Source organism: Lachancea thermotolerans (assembly GCF_000142805.1).
Source record: "Lachancea thermotolerans CBS 6340 chromosome B complete sequence".
Classification (NCBI taxonomy): domain Eukaryota; kingdom Fungi; phylum Ascomycota; class Saccharomycetes; order Saccharomycetales; family Saccharomycetaceae; genus Lachancea; species Lachancea thermotolerans.
The window spans coordinates 471,259-489,223 of NC_013078.1; the positions used below are offsets into that span (position 1 = coordinate 471,259).

General features: G+C 44.8%; 12 protein-coding genes across 12 annotated transcripts; 5 read left to right on the plus strand and 7 right to left on the minus strand.

The window, feature by feature from the left end:
• Positions 1 to 52: 52 nt before the first annotated feature.
• On the minus strand, positions 53 to 1,645 carry SRV2 (adenylate cyclase-binding protein; the record flags this gene model as incomplete). Its single annotated transcript, XM_002551990.1, has 1 exon — positions 53 to 1,645. The coding sequence occupies one exon, from the start codon at positions 1,643 to 1,645 to the stop codon at positions 53 to 55; it is 1,593 nt and encodes a 530-aa protein (XP_002552036.1).
• A 153-nt stretch (positions 1,646 to 1,798) lies between these two features.
• KLTH0B05742g (uncharacterized protein) lies at positions 1,799 to 2,449 on the plus strand (the record flags this gene model as incomplete). Its single annotated transcript, XM_002551991.1, has 1 exon — positions 1,799 to 2,449. The coding sequence occupies one exon, from the start codon at positions 1,799 to 1,801 to the stop codon at positions 2,447 to 2,449; it is 651 nt and encodes a 216-aa protein (XP_002552037.1).
• Positions 2,450 to 2,495: 46 nt separating this feature from the next.
• On the minus strand, positions 2,496 to 2,851 carry YSF3 (U2 snRNP complex subunit YSF3; the record flags this gene model as incomplete). The annotated part of the gene is made up of 2 exons (XM_002551992.1): positions 2,496 to 2,783; positions 2,849 to 2,851. 2 exons carry the CDS (start codon positions 2,849 to 2,851, stop codon positions 2,496 to 2,498), a joined length of 291 nt encoding a protein of 96 aa, XP_002552038.1.
• Positions 2,852 to 2,924: 73 nt separating this feature from the next.
• On the plus strand, positions 2,925 to 7,964 carry THO2 (Tho2p; the record flags this gene model as incomplete). The annotated part of the gene is made up of 1 exon (XM_002551993.1): positions 2,925 to 7,964. The coding sequence occupies one exon, from the start codon at positions 2,925 to 2,927 to the stop codon at positions 7,962 to 7,964; it is 5,040 nt and encodes a 1,679-aa protein (XP_002552039.1).
• Positions 7,965 to 8,145: 181 nt separating this feature from the next.
• INN1 (Inn1p) lies at positions 8,146 to 9,309 on the plus strand (the record flags this gene model as incomplete). The annotated part of the gene is made up of 1 exon (XM_002551994.1): positions 8,146 to 9,309. The coding sequence occupies one exon, from the start codon at positions 8,146 to 8,148 to the stop codon at positions 9,307 to 9,309; it is 1,164 nt and encodes a 387-aa protein (XP_002552040.1).
• Positions 9,310 to 9,617: 308 nt separating this feature from the next.
• RPC31 (DNA-directed RNA polymerase III subunit C31) lies at positions 9,618 to 10,316 on the minus strand (the record flags this gene model as incomplete). Its single annotated transcript, XM_002551995.1, has 1 exon — positions 9,618 to 10,316. The coding sequence occupies one exon, from the start codon at positions 10,314 to 10,316 to the stop codon at positions 9,618 to 9,620; it is 699 nt and encodes a 232-aa protein (XP_002552041.1).
• Positions 10,317 to 10,498: 182 nt separating this feature from the next.
• Positions 10,499 to 10,879, minus strand: PGA2 (Pga2p; the record flags this gene model as incomplete). Its single annotated transcript, XM_002551996.1, has 1 exon — positions 10,499 to 10,879. The coding sequence occupies one exon, from the start codon at positions 10,877 to 10,879 to the stop codon at positions 10,499 to 10,501; it is 381 nt and encodes a 126-aa protein (XP_002552042.1).
• A 132-nt stretch (positions 10,880 to 11,011) lies between these two features.
• Positions 11,012 to 11,755, minus strand: ALF1 (Alf1p; the record flags this gene model as incomplete). The annotated part of the gene is made up of 1 exon (XM_002551997.1): positions 11,012 to 11,755. The coding sequence occupies one exon, from the start codon at positions 11,753 to 11,755 to the stop codon at positions 11,012 to 11,014; it is 744 nt and encodes a 247-aa protein (XP_002552043.1).
• A 121-nt stretch (positions 11,756 to 11,876) lies between these two features.
• Positions 11,877 to 12,329, plus strand: LSM7 (Sm-like protein LSM7; the record flags this gene model as incomplete). Its single annotated transcript, XM_002551998.1, has 2 exons — positions 11,877 to 11,888; positions 12,006 to 12,329. The coding sequence occupies 2 exons, from the start codon at positions 11,877 to 11,879 to the stop codon at positions 12,327 to 12,329; spliced, it is 336 nt and encodes a 111-aa protein (XP_002552044.1).
• Positions 12,330 to 13,185: 856 nt separating this feature from the next.
• FUR1 (uracil phosphoribosyltransferase) lies at positions 13,186 to 13,836 on the plus strand (the record flags this gene model as incomplete). Its single annotated transcript, XM_002551999.1, has 1 exon — positions 13,186 to 13,836. The coding sequence occupies one exon, from the start codon at positions 13,186 to 13,188 to the stop codon at positions 13,834 to 13,836; it is 651 nt and encodes a 216-aa protein (XP_002552045.1).
• A 40-nt stretch (positions 13,837 to 13,876) lies between these two features.
• On the minus strand, positions 13,877 to 15,028 carry ARP1 (actin-related protein 1; the record flags this gene model as incomplete). Its single annotated transcript, XM_002552000.1, has 1 exon — positions 13,877 to 15,028. The coding sequence occupies one exon, from the start codon at positions 15,026 to 15,028 to the stop codon at positions 13,877 to 13,879; it is 1,152 nt and encodes a 383-aa protein (XP_002552046.1).
• Positions 15,029 to 15,154: 126 nt separating this feature from the next.
• Positions 15,155 to 16,981, minus strand: KLTH0B05962g (KLTH0B05962p; the record flags this gene model as incomplete). The annotated part of the gene is made up of 1 exon (XM_002552001.1): positions 15,155 to 16,981. One exon carries the CDS (start codon positions 16,979 to 16,981, stop codon positions 15,155 to 15,157), a length of 1,827 nt encoding a protein of 608 aa, XP_002552047.1.
• Between the last annotated feature and the right edge of the window lie 984 nt (positions 16,982 to 17,965).

The following is a 17,965-nucleotide window of genomic DNA, read 5'->3' on the forward strand; positions in this document are numbered from 1 at the left end:
GAAGCCTCACAATTGACGAGTGCTTCTCGTGGTGTATGTCATTTATCGCGCACTAACCTGCATGCTCATAAACAGTGGTTTTCAGCTTTCCATCAGCAAAGCTGTGTTTGAGTTGCTCAGGAACTGGGAACTCTACAAAATCGCCCTCTTCACCAATTGGGAGATTGACGTTGACTGAAGTTGTACAGGAGGTGAAGATCTCTGCATTTAATGACTCCTTGCTCAAGTAGATGGTACCGTCATCGCTTTTATCGATACTTATTTGAGGGAGTGACTGTTCAACTTGAACAGCAAATTTCACGGACTTGATAATGTCCATTCCAGACACGCTGCTCTCCAGAACAACATTACAACGCTCAGTCTCGCTCACCGAGACTGCATTAACCTTACCTTCAATCTTTACAAAAACATTGCTGCAATTCCCGATGTACACAGACTCGTCCTTGTTGACTTCGATAGTGATTGGAGTTTCTACGTTTTCATAGCCCTCGATAAACCACTTGTTGCCCACAAGTTCCTTTCTTGCAGGTTTTTTAGTCTTCAAGGTCGTTGGTTTTTTGGGCTTTGGTGGTGGGGTTCTGGCAGAAGGTGTTGCACTGGAGGCACGAAGCGCAGGATTTTTGTGGGTCTGCTGAGACTTGTCAACTTTCTTTAGGGATTTCGTAATATTCTCTCCCTGGTTCAGCTCGTCAAATACAGCACTTATACCTGCATTCTCAGACTTGTCTGCTTGTGCTTCGAAAACAGAAGCTGGGGGAGCTGGTGGCGGAGGTGGTGGTGGTGGAGCTCCAGAGCCCTGAGAGGCGTTTGGCGCAGTCGAACTTGGGACCGCCTTAGAGCTCTGCCCTTCAATTTTGGCCACAGCTTCTGCGAATTCGATACCACTGGCATTATTCCATGAAGGTCCAGTAGTGTGGTACTCCTTCACATAACTTTTGAGATCATCAAATATCGCTAGAAAACCCTTCACCCATTCAACACTGCTAGGGTCCAACTCTTTGAAATCCTTGAGGATTCTATTGGTCCAAAATTGTGCGGCGTCCTTGAAGTCTCCAATCAAAGACATTGGCGTCTCTACACCGATCCAGCTCAAAAGTGGGGCTCCTTCTGCAACTGAGTTTAGGTACGCAAAGTACTTGCTTTGGCGATTTTCGTCTTTCAGCTCGCCAATTGCCATTATCTGTTCGTTTAGAGGCTGTAAAGCTTTAATGAAGCTTTCAGAACCAAAATCGGGCTTCTTTGACAACGAAACAACCCGCAGGAAAGACAATTGGGCCTCGAAAGCACCCTGAAGATGTTTGATAGACTTCGCAACGACTGGATCAATTTTCTCTGAAAGCTGATAAAGAGGTTCGATTCTAGAGTCAATGATGGATCTAAAACCTTTTACGCTTGCTGATTCTTCCTCTGTCTGCTCTTCCGCTTTCTCAGGGAGAGATTTTGGTATCTCAACAGTAACATGGTCAGTCTTTTTCTGTTCAACCTCGTTGGAGCTTCCTCTCACACTCAAGTCTTCCAGCTTTGTCTGAATATATCCTTCCTGATATAAGGTGACATCTTCTAGCCTCGCAGTAGCATCTTCCAACCTCTTCAAAAGTTTGGAGAGGTTGAAGCCCTGGATAGCAAAGTTACTGGGATCCGACATTGATCACAGTTGAGTCTGGAACAGTCTGTATTTTTCGATTTGTTGGTTTCGGTGCGAAAGAACCCCTTTAGTGTTCGAAAAATTTTGATGTTAAGTCTTGACCGCCTAAATAAGCTACGTAAACACGGAAAGAGGGATTAGAAGGCAGGCTTGATGGCAGTTAAGAGATCAGCTAGAGATAAAAGCCACGCGAAGCAACAAAACTCGCGTGGAAAGTCAGGCCAAAATAACTTCAAAGGCAAGTCTCTGCTAGAGAGGCTGACACTTCCCTACGATACTAAAAAGCACGTCAATGCTAGAGCTAGCAGTGAGAAACCGGGACTTCGTGTAGTGGATGGCAAATTACTGAGCGCAAACGACGTTGGTGTTCTTTTGAGGGACGCTGCAAAGCGTACAGATGCCAAGAAGAAGCCTATGAAACCTCGCCAAGGCTTGAAGACCACAGTAAGGCGCACCGAGCGCGTGGTCAGAAGGCGTGAACCAGCGCGGGCTTCCGTTCCAGTGCCAAAGCCCTACGGAAAAGACCTTCACTTATCTGTTAGTGGCCACAGCTCCGATGCGCGCTTTCTCAGAATACGAAACCTTCCGCTAGGGTCAAACTCGCAGGTCTTGACAACCCTGGTAGAAAATGTGACTGGGGCAAAAGTGTCAAAGTCGTCGCTGGTTGACCTGCCTTCAGGATCTGTGACTGCGGAACTCTGGCTCGGCAATGCAAACAACAAGTTACTGGCTGACGTCAGGCGCCAGCTCGATGGAGCTAATGTTGACGGGCGTGTTGTCTCCGTGGAAATCTCCTCCACCTGAGTGCTCCTCTATTTCATTCGCCCGGATCCTGTATCATAGTTTTAGCCTATTTTGTTTGTTTAAAAGGTATTTCCGCCCGATTTTCTCCGCGTGCGCGCTTACTACTGAGTCCGCCACACATCTTCTCAATCAATCGCAGCTCTGTTACTCTTTTGCTAGAGTCCCCTTGCGAGAGTGCCAAGTACTCCAACATTGAGCTATGTGAAGCCAAACTATAGTAGGTGTCTCTATGTACATGAGTCATCCATTCTTCGGTTGTTGTTGCCTCTGTCCCCAAGCCTAAGTGCTTCTGTTTCATAGCCTGAAACAGCTGCTTCTGTCTATGTTTGTCGGACTGTAGCGTGTGTTAATAGTTAGTACTTATAGGTATGCATTTGGAGGTCGGTAGGCTTCACATACCATCTTCTAAGCGCGCTTGTATTATTTGTAACTTTTTAAGATCCATTTGAGTACTATTTATGAAGCTACTTTTTAAATGCATTTATTTTCAAATCGGGCATATCAGACTTTTCCAAACAGCACAGCTAGCCTTCAAACGGTGATAATGAGTGCATTATGCTCCCGCATAAACGCTCTTTCTAATGCTCACTCCAGCATTTTTCAAGAGGGCCTACAACTAGCTCAAATAGAAGACCAAAATTGGGAGCTGTTCACACAGGAAGTAATAAACAACTTAAAGAGCAGCAGCGACCAAGCTGACAAGAAAAACCGGGTACAATCGGTACTCTATGAAATAGTTCTTCTTAGCTCGGAAAGCAACACCCAGCGGCCTCTGGATTCCGAAAAGGTTCTTCAACTGATCAAGGACATGCATGCCGTTGAGGGCGCTAAGACGGCAAGGCTTCTAAGTTCACTAATAAACAGTTTCCCCGAAAAGTCTGAGAAGCTAGTGGAGATCATGGTGTCTCTAGATTTTATGGAGAGTGAACTGTGTACATACATCACAGACGACAAACTTTTGGAGAGGACTGCTAAATTTACGGTGAAAGAGCGAGCGCTTTTCAGGAAGAGCCTCTTGGACACGAGGTATATTATCCAGAAATACAACTTGCTGAGCGAGCATCCAATAGGCTTCTCAGAGCTGATTACCCTTTTGGTAATCGCCTACAGCGACCCAACTAGCGCTGAGCGCGCTAGGTCTTACTGGCAGGAAGCCTGCTCCATAGTCGGAAAATACTCCCTAGATCCATTGCGCGCTCTGGATGTTATTCTTATGGTTTCTTCGCGTTACATCACCAAAGGTTACCCATTCCTCCTAGAGTTTCTTAAAGAGTCCGATTACTGGCCGGCAACGGAAGCAAATCACACTTCATTCGATAATTTACATATTGGGGGAAACATGACAGCATCTCAACTTCTGAGCATGCATCTAAATGACACAAAGGTGGATGTCACCTTTTATGATATGACCTGCCTGTTGGTTAGAGCAAACTTCGTATCTTTTTCGTCTATTTTTGAGAACTTGGGGCCTAACGAAGACCAAATACAAAAGTTCGCGGATCAATACTTCTCAGATATGGAAGAAGATAGTATGAAAGGCGTATTAAATCCTTTAGCTATGGCAGCCGCTTTGGTTGACGACAGCGAAGAGAGCGAGAATCCCGCTCCGGCCGATTCTCAAAAGGAGAGTGATCAAGAAGAGGAGCTTTCTGATGAGGAAAAACAAGCTCGAAAAATGAGAGAGCAAGAAGAAATATTGGGAAGTGGCAAGATGTTCTTCATGCAAAGGCTCTTGGCCCATGGAATTTTTACCCCATTTTTCTCTGCATTTGGCAGGTACCAACGGTTTCTCTTAACAAGCCCTGAACTACTGAAGCTCTACTTAAAGCTATTCGATCACATTATAACGCCCATCTATGAGACAACTGCTTTCTTCAATTCAGCAAAACAAAGTACCGCAGGGAAACAGAATTTCTCTGCAACGCATACAGCTCTTCCTCCCTTCGATAAGAAGAATAGTTCAGAATTTTATTTTAGCGGCCGCATGCAAGAGCTTCCTCAAGTCAATAATGTCGAGCAGCTTATCAAAGTGTCTCATGAATGGTTAAGTATCTTGGGACCTCATGTTGCCTATGATCCTGTAATCGTTTCCAAGTTGTGCAGGATAGGATTGAAAGACATTGAAAGGAGTTCCAGGAATCCTGACACTCTTTCCATATGGCTCGATTTTACCAGGAAGTTTATCTTTGTCTCGCTGCCGCTGCTCACGGATAATCTTGTTGTAATCAACGAGGTTTTTGTCCTGCTCCAAAGTTTTGACTTTGAGAAAAGGTACTTCCTTTACAATGAAATGATATCGAAAACATCGCAAGATAACGTTTTTGTTAAGGCTAAGTGGAACGAATCTTCGCGAGAGGCCAAAAGTGCTCTCAAGTCTTTGAGTAATGACAATATCGGCGAAAAAGGGAGGTTTGTCGCTAAACTCATTTCAAAAAACCCTCTCAGTACATTAGAGCCCGTAATGAACCAACTGGAAAACTACGATAAAGTATCGGATCTAGTGGTCGAAACATCATTGTACTATAGTCCCTACGCATACGATGTCTTGCAATATGCTATTATACTGAGATTAGCTTCTGGAAGGCAAGCTTTACAAGAAAACGGCGTTTATGTTACTATGTGGGTCCAAAGGCTAGCATTCTTCATAGCAAGCCTTGCAAAGCATTCTCCTAAAATGGATATTGGGAACATCATTCAGCTTGTGGTGAAAAAACTTCACAAGGGCGACATGGTAGGCGTCACAGTGATCAAGGAATTGACCTCGAGAGTGAGCGGGGTCAAATCAATTAATGATCTAAGTCCAAAACAACTTGTGATGCTCAACTCTGGACAGCCTCTCCAAGAGTCGGCTAGATCAATTATAAGGGACACGAGAGGCGAGAATAAGGGCCCTGCATTAAGACTACTGAGTGTCTTCATAAAACAACAATCTCTATCTGAAGTTATCATTCTGCTTTACAGAATGCAAAGCTCTATGGTCGACACAGACCTTCATTATAAGGTCCTTTCCTCAAGGATCGACGAAATCAGCCTTTTACTGTGGTCGTTTATTGACATGAGCAAATACTTTCTTGGCTTCGAAAAGTTTTCTAGGAACATTGCATCTTTCGACCAACTGGTTAACCATTACGGCGTTTCTATCGAGTGGGCGTTTCTCATATGGAGGGACCACTATGATACCTGCGCAAGCGAAGGAACGGAAGCTGAAAGAGAGTTCCGCGAGACAATCGAAAAACCCAATTTCGTACCTACTGAGTTTCAGAATGGCTCACGCACTCTATTTACAGATTTTTGGAGGCTATCGCTTTACGACTTATGCTTTGAAAAGGATCTTTATGACGAAGAAAAACATCAGCTTGAAAGGTCGATGCAGCAGCTTAAGCTTGGCAAGAAAAAGCGCGAAATTTCAAAAATGTTAGAAAATGTCATGTCGAGTAGAATCGCGCATCAAAGGGCCCATAACAAATGCGTAGAACGGCTCAGAGGACAACCTATGGACATTGAACAATTAAAAGCACCCGAGGTACTGAAACCATTTCTACAGTACTGCTTAATTCCCAGGGTACTTTTCTCTCCATCTGACGCATTGTATGCCGTCAGCTTTCTTTGGGAGGCTTTCGCCTCTTCGGGCTCATTAGATGTATTTGAAAACATGGTCAGCGCTCGAATACTCAATGCGCTGCTTTTCTCTTCCACAAGCTTGGAAGCGAGCAACTTGGGGCTTTTCTTCGCTACATTGCTGGAGAAGTTTGAAATCTTGAGAAAATCAAATAAACTCTCTAATGATGACCTCAAAAGGATATATGTCATACAAACTATCATTGTGGATGATGTGATTGATTTGATTTCAGAGAAAAACTACATGTCCATTCGAAACGGTATTGAATTTATGAAGTACCTTTCAACTGTTTTTCCCGTTGTTAAAGTTCATATATTGCAAGTGATTCAAGCAATTGAAAAGCTAATTTCAATTGATGAAAGAGAAGACATCCAGCTGCCAAGCAATGCGCTAATCGGGCATTTAAAGGCACGCCTAAAAGACTCCTTGAAACTCGAAGATTTCTACCAGATGAGTGAAGAAGATAAAAAAATTTACCGTGTAGATGAAAAAGAGGAAATTGCACAATATGAGCGTGCAATACTTGAGGAGCAGGAAGAAGCTAAATTAAAGCAGATCTCTGAGAGGGAAATTGAAGATAGTAAAAAAAGCATGAATGAACAGAGGTTGAAAGTTGACGATGATGAACACAGTCGAACAGCCTACGGTGCACGAATCCGTAAAGAGCCCTTGTTGCCAATGCACGAAGTTTTGAATGAAATGACAGATGTTTTAAAATGCTTGGAGACGACTGGTACAAGTTATTTGAATCGTCATATAAGGAATAGGTCCGTTTTGACGGAACTGAGGCAGATTGAACAAGGTACCGCCCGAAGACCTAGGGAATACAAAGCCCGTTTAGCTGAGTTGTTCGAGGCATATTTCATGAATCTTACAAGCTCTCCTAATAACGAGAAGTTCAAGCAATGCTTAAATGATGTTATCAAAGCTTGCAGGTCAATTACGAACCCGCACACAATAGAGAAGTCTCAGCCCGGCAGGCGACAGCCAGCAATCGCGTATGATGACGAAGCTGTGCCAAGAGCGCAAGCTTCAAAGCGAGCAGGGGCCAAAGCCACCACCGAAGAAACAAAACGGACATCGCGTTACGAAGGTTCCACAGAGACCAAACTTCAAAAGACCATCTCGAGACCTCATCAAAGCGAGAAAGAACCTCAAGATGATAATTCTGGATCCAACGCTCAACGAGGAGCTAGAAGTCAAAACTCGGGGCCCAGCAATCGTACTGGGTCGAGATACGATCCGACTTCGTCTTCAAGACCACAAGATAACGGCATACAGAAGAAAGCGCAATCGCCAATACTGCGAGGGCACTCACAAAACGCTAACCCAGTCGATAGAGGAGTACCTAGGAGCAACGCTCCTGTTGCAAGGGGTAAAGTTTCTTCCGCTAGAGGAACTCCAGGTTCTGCCACTAGCGAGAAGGAGCTATCTTCGAGGAATGCGCCCCCATTAGATGACAGAGCTCGACCTCTTAAATTTCAAAGTTCTGAAAAACCAACACCTAAGCCTGCTGCTTCTTTTGGAAGCAGATATGAAGCCTCGCCTAATCAGATTCAAATTGGTGAAAGACGGAAAATTGGTGGCTCAAACCAAGAGGTCATCAAACGTTCCAGAGATGAAAGCCCTTCTAGTTACCCATCAAAGAGAGCTAGACAGGAGTCTGACCAGGGTCGCGATAAATTCGAGGGCCGCTCATTTGGAAGACGAGACACTAACTACAGAGATCGTTATTCAGGGAAGCAAAATGATGCTACTAGTGAAAGGCGCACAGACAAATACTCAAGTACTCTGTCTTCGAGATTAAGAGGGCAAGACTATCGGCAAAACAAGGCTAACCAAACAAACCAAGGTGGCCAAACACCAAAAGCTCCTGAAAGCAGGTACAGGAAATAGTTTTGTTGACCATAGCATCTTACGTACTTTAGTAAATATCCACAGATCGGCAGGATCACGTGCGGCATGCCTTTATTGGCACTCAGGATTTCCAACTATCATCACGGCTAAAGCTCAAGTTCCAGTCTACCTCATCGAACAACTGAAGTTAGGGTCCTAAAGGCTTTCAAACCAGCTAAAAATGTCCACAGTATCTGCTAGTGCTTTTGGAGGTGCTAATGGACTTTTGGAAGTTTACGTGAGCAGAGCAAGAGACTTACCGAATCTTAGAAAGCTTGACAAGCAGAGCCCTTTCGTTCGATTGAGAATCTCGCACATGACAGAGACATCAGATGTTGCATTTCGAGGCGGCCAGACCCCTAAGTTTGACTACTATGCAAAATTTGACCTGACTCCAGATGTTAAGCCTGCTTTGGCGGTTGAGGTATTCGATGATAGATCACCACCTAAGTTGATTGGACAGTGCGCTGTTGACTTGACCCCTGCACTTTACAAGGACCCAGAAGATGGGCACGACGATTGGTTCCCATTGTCTTTCGGAAGTGAAGAGGCGGGCGAAATTTACCTGGAACTTACGTTCCATCCGCTTATACCGACCTCAAGGCTGCAAAGACACAGAAATGATGGTATAAGCGCCTTCGAGGAATCCCTAGCGAGTAGGCCCCCGCCACCCTTGCCTGCTAAGCTGCCGTCTTTTCAACTTGAAAAGCGCCATGATGAAGTAACGCACAACAACACGTATTCTCATGCCTCCAACCTAAGTCAGACGTTACTTTCCGAACCCGAGAGGATCTCCTTTGGTCAAAGTGTTTCCTCGAAGAGAATGCCTAATCTGGATGTTTCCGTTGCCTCAAACAGCACTTTTGCATCGCAGGCCACCAACGAAACACATGAAAGTCATGCCACAGTAGCAACTTCAGGAACAACGGAACCGCTGTTTGCAAAGCTGAAGCAACTCAAAGAAAAGTGGAATTCTATAAAAAACCCCGGCAAGGATCAGCAAGACCACGATAAGAAAGTCGATCTTGAGGCATTACAGAAAGTGGTTGGGGTGGAGCCGGAGGAGTTCAATCAGGATGAACGAGGTTTTCGAAGAGTTACCGATGTCTCAACGCAAGCTTCGAAATTAGTCACGCAGCCTCCTCTTCCTCGCTTGCCTGATCAAAGCTCTCGAAGAACCAGTATAGAGAGTAGAGCGCTACCTACGAGTCGACCAAATTCATGCATCAATGAGACGTCTCCAAAACTCCCACCACTTCCAAGAAGCCCGTCATCAAGACCAGATCTTAGAACGAGAACTGCACCTAATTCGCCAGTCAGGAGAAAGCCTCCACCCAAATGGTGAAACAGGTACGCGGCATCTAACAATCTCAACCGCGATGGGATTCTTAGATGAGGGGTGATAATGGGTAATACAAGGATAATGGGAATATGTTATAGAACACAGAAAATGCCCCCAGAGAAGAACATATGCCGTTTGTCAGGGGCCAGCGACTGCTCGTTGATGACACGACATGGAAGTTGTTCTTTCAAATTTTGATAGAGTGAAGTTAAAACACCAATTGCCACGGTGAATTGTTTATCATTTCAATGGTTCATTTAAGTAAGGCTAATGTACATAATTAATGCAAGTTTAAATGACGTCGATGAGATTTAAAATGCGGGCTCGTCGCCGTAGTCATCTTCATTTTCAGCATCGTCATCGCCGTCATCAAAGTATTTCTCAGCATTATAGTCGTCATCCTCGTCGCTGTCGCCGAAGTCGTCGTCGAGGTCCTCAGCCTCATGCGCATCGTCCTTGCCGTCTGCATTTGCTGTTTCATCTTCATCCTCCGCGAGCCCTTTCAGCTTCTCGAGCATTGACAGGCCCTCTGCATCGTCGTCTTTCGCAGAACCTGTGAATACGTCGTCTTGGCGATTCAGATTTGACAACGCAAGAAGCTTCTTCTTGTTTATACCCATAACCTGGTAAAGTTCGTCTGGGAAAAACTCCAAATGAAAAGGATGCTCGTCTATGGATACACCGATTTTGCGCTTTTTCAAATAGCGATCGGAGTATCTTTCAATTCCATCGTTGATACCGTCTTCATCCACTAGTTGCTTTTGCTTACCAGTGCCATCAATAGTTAGCGACATAGAACCAGTGTAAAAGGGACCTTCTTTGACCGCCTTAATGAAATTCATGTACTTCAAAGATGTGATTCGCTCTTTGCTCGTGACTAAGCCATTAACGGGAAGCGGGATCGAGGGAAGCTCTGTATTCTCATTGACTCCGACATCACTGTAGCTCAGCCCAAAAGGTAAGTTTTTGGCAAACGAATTGCCCTCGCGCCCACCACGTTGGAAACTCATGACTGTGCACTCAGACCTTAGGCTTATTTGCACACAGCTACTACCACTGACTCGTTGTTAGCTCTAGCTTTTAAAGTTACTACAAGTCATCGCGCTGTATTTTTTCCTGGAAAAATTTAAGATTCGTTATTTAAGACTGGCAATATATAATCAACTACAAGAAGCGACACACAGCAGCAAACTCAGTCTTCCAATAGGTCTTCGATGTCTTTGTCGTCGTCCTGCGAGCCTTGTAGCTTTTCCAGCTCCTGGAGTCTTTCCTCCAATATCTTCTCTTGTCTCTTCACCCGCTTGCGCGTTTTGTTCCCCCAGCCGAACGCATTGTCTTGAATGGTCTCTTCGTCCTGTGGATCAGCAATCAGCTCTTTTTGTTTCTCTGCTGCCTTCGCCTCCTCAGACTTACGCAATTTTTGTTCTAGCTGTTTCTTAGCGAGATGCTTTTGAGTTAAATTTCTAAAGAGCAGGTATCCACCAACAATGATCACTAGTCTTATAGCATGGGCAGCGTCAATGCCAGCGAACGTATCGTACAAGTTCTGGTATGCTCTGTCGAAGAAATCCATAGTTCAACGAATTGGCTTCCGCGGGAGATATTTTAGTAAGCGTGCGATGGAGGAAGTGGTTACTAAAAGCATCCACATTTTAATCAATACTTAACTTGGATCACGTGACATACTTACTCTAACCTTGCAAATCTAAATCTCGCTATCAGAAAACTCAATATCGTCTAGAAGGGGGCTAAATTTTGCTGAGGTTTTCACAGTCGAGGGTTTGACGAAGGCACCGTATTTTGGTCGCACTGGGCCAAAAAAATAGCGCCCTTTGAAAGAGCCGTCGTTCTTTCCGACTGGTTCGTCGAACTCCACCCCACACCATATACCAGGTTCATCCATTAGCGGCGTCAACGAGCCCACGAACCTCAGCCAGCCTCTTCTCTCGGGAAGGTTTGGTGTGGAAACAGAGCATCTCTCGTTTATGGTGAGCTCTTCTGCGCGGCTTTGCTGTTCCTCGCAGTCCTTCTGGAGCCTGGCCTGATACTCTGGATTAAATTTGCCTAGCTGGAGGTCCTTTTTCCATTGAAGCACAGAGTCCTGTCTTCTTTGGTAATCTTCTTCGGGGAGGTGATATGTCTGCTCTGAACTTTGTTCGCCCTCCGTAAAATCGCGGGCTAGCTCATTGGCGAGAGAGGAAGCGTTAGAATCATTGACTTGAAGTTCCACAGCATTTTTTGAGAGTAGGCTTGATAGTGGCTTTTGTTCAGTTAATGGCGCATTGATAAGGAGCGAGGTTCGATCTTTGAAGATGACATTGATTTGCATATCGGAAGGCAGAACCCCTGTAATCTCAGACAGCTTGTCACACAATTGAGGCCAGCTCCATTGTGGCGATAGTTCTCGCACGATTGAGCACAGAGGTGAGGAAATCTGTATTTGCGGCATCAGCTTTTTTTTTGAGTGTTGTAGCGATGAGCACAGACAGTAATTGACTTTTTTTCAACTGAAGTGTAAAGCTGAATAAGTATATCCACTCAAGTATAGTCGCGTGAAAAACCATCTCAAAATGAGTGAAGTGGTATGTTCGTCGGCGCCTTGGATTCCGCATCTGGCGGAGCATTTGACTCAAAGCTCTATATAGCTCTCCTTCCATGATGGGCGTTCCTGTACTAACCATTTTTCGCAGGACAAACAGCAACAAAGCAAAAGAAAGTTCGAGGGACCCAAGCGGGAAGCCATAGTCAACTTGTCCAAGTATGCAGACAACAAAATCCGCGTGAAGCTTGCGGGGGGAAGACTCGTGGTTGGTGTCCTGAAGGGTTACGACCAGCTTATGAACCTGGTTTTGGACGAAACTGTGGAACACTTAAGAGACCCAGAGGACGACACAGTTATACTGGAAGGCCAAACTAGAGAGCTGGGACTTGTGGTCATTAGAGGTACCATGCTGTTAACTTTAAGTCCTATGGACGGATCTGAAATTATAAGCAACCCACACGGGCCCGAGGAAGAATTTTAGGAGTACATGAGCGCATGCCTTACGCGCGAGTGCTCTGCAAAAGCGTCTACAGAGCTAACCGAGGAAGTACTACGAATTTCGAAGCATGGATGCTTTTTCAACGGTCGCGGGCACTCAAGCGCATGTTGATTTGAAAGTCCACCGCAGCCCGCTGAAACGGTGTTCTGGTTCCACAGTCACCAACATTCGAAGCTTCCAGGCTTGCACCTGCTTTGCGCAAGCGCGAGTCGCACATATCCATTAAATTCACAGGTCACTCCTCGTGCAAACCACAGTCAACGTTTTTTGTATAATTAATATCGATAAGCATAAATCTACAATAAAATTGCGTTTTGTAGTTCTCAGTTAGTTCCCCTTACTGGTTCACGCCTGGCGGCTACGTTTACAGCCCTGGATTGTTTGATTGGTCTCTTTCCAGAGTATTGTCAGCACGTGAATGTACATGCAGCCTGATACGAGCTTTGAGAAGAAGCTCGGGGTCGAGAAGACCCTTAGGCAGTTAATGCTATCTGGATTTTTTTGAAAAGTTGCAAGACTTTACCAATCGCTATCAGACACAATTGTGTTTCCCTCCTTGTGTTATTCTGCAGCGATTGTGACATGCTCCAGTGATTAGTGCGATTTCCGTCGGAGATTATGATCTAAAATCTTCTTCCATCCTGCTCACTCGATAGTGGAAAAAAAAATAAATATATTAAGCGATGCGATGAGATTGAACTGGAAGAGTACTTTACTGATTAAGTTACGGTACCCTTCAAATTATATTCTGTGGACGCTCAAGATTTCCAGGCTTAAAATCACAGAAACACTCTAGTGCTTAGCTAACACAGTATCATCTTCCTCAAACAGTTACAAAATGTCCACCGAACCTTTCAAAAATGTCATTATGCTTCCTCAAACTAACCAGTTGACTGGTTTATACACCATCATCCGTGACCAAAACACAAAAAGGCCAGACTTTATCTTCTACGCCGACAGAATTATCCGCTTGCTTGTTGAGGAGGGTCTCAACCACTTGCCAGTGCAACCAAGAACCGTGGAGACATCTACCAACCAAAAGTATGAAGGCGTGTCATTCCTTGGCAAAATCTGCGGTGTTTCAATCGTGAGAGCTGGTGAGTCCATGGAACAGGGTCTCAGGGAGTGCTGCAGATCTGTGAGAATTGGTAAGATTCTCATCCAGAGAGATGAAGAGACAGCTCAGCCAAAGCTATTTTTCGAGAAACTGCCTGAAGACATCGCTGAAAGGTATGTTTTCCTACTAGATCCTATGCTTGCTACCGGTGGTAGTGCAGCTATGGCCACTGAGGTCTTGATCAAGAGAGGTGTCAAGCCAGAAAGAATCTTTTTCTTGAACCTCATCTGCAGCAAAGAGGGTGTAGACTATTACCACTCCAAGTTTCCTGGAGTTAAGATCGTTACCGGCGCTGTCGACCCTTGCTTAGATGAAAACAAGTACTTGGTTCCCGGTTTGGGTGACTTCGGCGACAGATACTACTGTCTTTGATTCGATCTCAGTAGGATCTTTTCTGTACCTAATGCATATATTACATAAACCTAGAATGGATACACTGCGGATTTTCCTGCCATTCAGCCCGTGTGACCCAAAGTTTCTCGAAAGTCGACAAACCCGCGAGAATCGAGCCTCCTATCCAGGTACTGTATTTTCTCTCAGGCGGTGCAAATATCTTAATCTTGGTATTGGGCTCTGATGTTTTCCGTATCTCGCTCAGCAGTCTATCGCCAAACCCAGAAAACATCGTCGATCCGCCGCTCAGAACTATACTAGAGTACAAGGATGACCTTAAATCAAGATCAACTTTGGAGATACTCTGCTGGCACATTTCCTGAATGCTGCAGAATTCTGAGCCTATTAAATGTGGTTGGAAAAGGACTTCTGGTGCCCGAAATTTTTCTGCTCCCAAAGTCAAAATCTTACCATCTGGAAGTTTGAATCTAGTCTCAAGTTCAGCACTGTTCGCGCCTTCGTAGTTTTGCTCTTCATTACCAACATCTGTAGCCACGAAGCAAGCCTTCTCTTTGATCATGCGGACTATTTCGCGCTCTGAACTGGACGATAGCGTTACCCCTGATGATTTCCTCAACAACAATTGCAGAAATTCAGTAATATCGCGGCCGGCAACATCTATTCTTTGTATCGCAGAAGGGAGTGTGAATCCATCATATACTGGGACGCTTTGGCAACAGCCATCCCCGCAATCAATGACACAGCCTGTTGTTCGACCTCCGGCATAAAGTGCCAATACCGCTTGAATTGATACATAAACCGCTGGAGAACCAAAAGTTTCGAAGAGCATCTCACACATCTTGTTCCTATTTTTCATTGGGTTTAGCGGTGCCTCTGTTATAAGCATTGGATGTTCTTCAATGTTCGCAAGTTTCAGGCTGTTGTAAAACACATGGGTCCATAGCTGCTCGAGGCCTGGCCAGTCCTGTACTACACCATGCTCCAACGGATAATGCAGTTTTAGGAGTCCTCGCATTTTCTGAGCTTCATTACCAATCAACTGAGAGTCGCTTGCCAATCCCCCAGCCATGACTTTGTTGTATTTTGGAGTCCCGATTAATGAATACTCAAAGCATTTGGGTTGCTCTTCACCGCTAAACCCTGCTTTTATGATACCAGACCCATTATCCAATACGACAGGTTGATTGTACAACCCATGTGAGCCGCTCATATACAGTGATCACTTTGGCGTGTGTGTAAGTTCTAATGATCTGCGATGCTCAATGAGTATGTAAAACACGAAGGACGGTGCAAATTAAATATTTACAGAAAGAGAGTATATGGTCTCGACACAGTCTTAAAAGCCGTCTTGGCCATTGAAACCAATAAAGCCGGTCATCAAGAATATCTTATAGTACTTTTTCTTGGATATCATGTTAGTGTGGTTCCAAGCAGATGTCAATCTTCCATCAATACACGATCCGCTCATATAGAAGTTATCTGCGCCAGAACCATCGAACATATGCGCGAATGCATCTTGAAGAATTGTCAGCTTCAACCCGTCAGTGGAACCGTACTCTCCTTCGATATATTCCAAAAGTTTGGGATCATTATCAACAAGTTCATTGATCTTCATTAGTGCCTGGTCGAATGGGATCAAGATATTAGGTACTTGCGTATATTTGTCCAGAAAAAACAAGGCATTCGGAACAGCATCGTCGCCCAGATGAACTACGGATGAGCCCACCCAAGCGTCACATTTCGAGCGACATTCACTCAAGATGTTATGCATCTCCCTGTATAGCATGGGACACGCTTTTATGCGGTTAAGACCCTGTCCTGTTGAGGCTAACCGATATTCGTTCGGATTGTAAAGGTCTTGGTCAGCGATGTACCACAGGTGGATCATTTCTCTTTGTATGACAGACCACAGCGTTAGAGATTGTTGAACATAGTGCATTTGACGTGCGTGGTCATGGGTTAAACGTGCCCCACCCCTTCCGTATTGGATACCTATTGGGTACTGGGTAGCAATTGTTGGATTATTGAAGGCTTCCAGGCGCTCCAGCATGCGCATGATGGGTCTCCGGTTCATGTTGATGTATGCATTGTAATCGCCTATGGAGTATAGGACTTGGCGGATGTCATCTTTGCTGAAATACCTACTGCTGTACTTTGAAGCCAGCTTTTCAATAGCGGCTTCCTTTTGCTTGATAAGGCGATTGATCTCTGGTCTAGACTTTCCAACTGGGGAAATCTGTGATGTGGCATATAGAATCAGCTTATCTTCAAATATTTTGAGGGCTTGACCTCGGTCTTCAGGCTTCGAGCTCAAGAAAGAGTGGACAGTGCTCAAAGGCTTGAACAAGTGGAATTCCATGTGTTCCTCAATTTGAGGCAAACGTGAGTCCATGATCATGTAGCAAAGCTTGCCATAAGTATCTCTCATTTTCTCTGGATTCATAATCTTATAACGTCTCCCGATCTCGAAAACGTCTTGAAACCATGCAGCATTGTCACTAAAATTCTTCATCTCGAGCAGCTTCTGCCCGGTTCGTAAATTTGATGCAATTACAAGGCCGCAGAGCACAGAACACATCTCTTTAAGCTGCTCAACAATCCTTTTTGCTTTAGACTTGTAGGATATGATATCCACTCTATCAGTATATTCTGAGACATTCAACGCCGCTTCCAGCAGCCTCAGTAAATGTCTTTCTTCAGGCGCTAGCCTCATAGGAATGAATCTTGCATGTTTTGCCAGCATTGCGAGCATTTTCAGGTCGAGAGAGTTCACTCCTTGTGTGACACCAGGCTCGGCGCCATCACCTGCCAGAGGATTCTGCTCACTAACGACATTATTGGAGTTTTGCAGCGCTTGCTGCTCCTGTTCGTTAGCTGGCAACTCCTCAGGCTGGAGGCTAACTTTGACGTATTCGTGCTTTTTTCTGCGTCCGCTGCGATGAATCATGTCAAAGCACACAACGCAGAAATGTTCTTCGCAGTCTTTGCAGATAATCTCAGTTTTCATATCCTTACAATCAATGCAAAACGAGCGGTCCACTTCTTCCTCATTATCATCAACATCAGCGGCTGTCTCGGCGTTCGAGATCCCATCCGCTTCTTCATCACTTCCCTCGACGTATTCAGAATCCAAGATTTGTTTTAAAGTTCTTTTTGATGACATACTGAAACTATTGTAAACCTTCCGTTTCAAAAGTTGGTTTCTGCTCTTTAAAATGGAAGCCTATGACCGAATCCAGTGAATAACGTGTACCTTATTGCAATGTCTGACTAACAATGGCCTCGGTGCTCAATACCGTTGCATGGAAAACTGCCGCAGATTCTCGAAGATGACATTGTACATCAAGGGCTCACAGTCCACATTACGTATAACGTGATCGGTGCATGTTCCGTCTCAAATAGCGCCTCTTTGCACCGTGCCAAGCTGAACTGACGCCATGTCTATTATGTGATGCTCTAGATCCTTGGCGCATGGGATATGGAATTCTGGGAGACAGGTTGGTCCCATTTTCAAAACTTCGATGAACTTTTCAAAAAGGTGTTGCCGAGATGAATTGCCAAGAGACGCTCCAGAAGAATCACAAGAAGATGCATTGGTGCACTTGCGCGTTTCAATCAGCTTCATTTGTTGAATAAAGCGTTTAAAATTGCGTGTTGGTGAAGTTTTTGATAGTAATGTCGAACGATCGGCGAAACTTCAAGACCTCCGCTAGCATCAAATTCCCTTGATTACGGACAAGTGGGCGAATCTTTAATATTCGGTTTCTTTCGCTGGCACAACACTCTCCACTGTGATCCTTTCTATTGACCGCCGTCATGTCGGGTGATTCGAAAGATAGCACACTCAAATCGCGTCTTTCAAAGGACCAGCGGTCCATTTTGAAAGTGGTAATAACGGTTATTTTACTTGGCCTGTTGTTCAAAAAGAGCGTCCTCTCCAGTGATCAAGGCTTCGGTATGCTATGTGCTATTCACTGAGTAACTGATTCCTTCCATACTAACTATCTATATGACAGGGCCTAAGATTTTTAAAGGGCTACTTCGACGATATGGTAACTCGCATAGCCCTGAACTTCCACGACCCCCGATATTCGCTGAAACCAATCAATCACCAGAAGACGCCAACCCACTTAATATTGCGAGAATG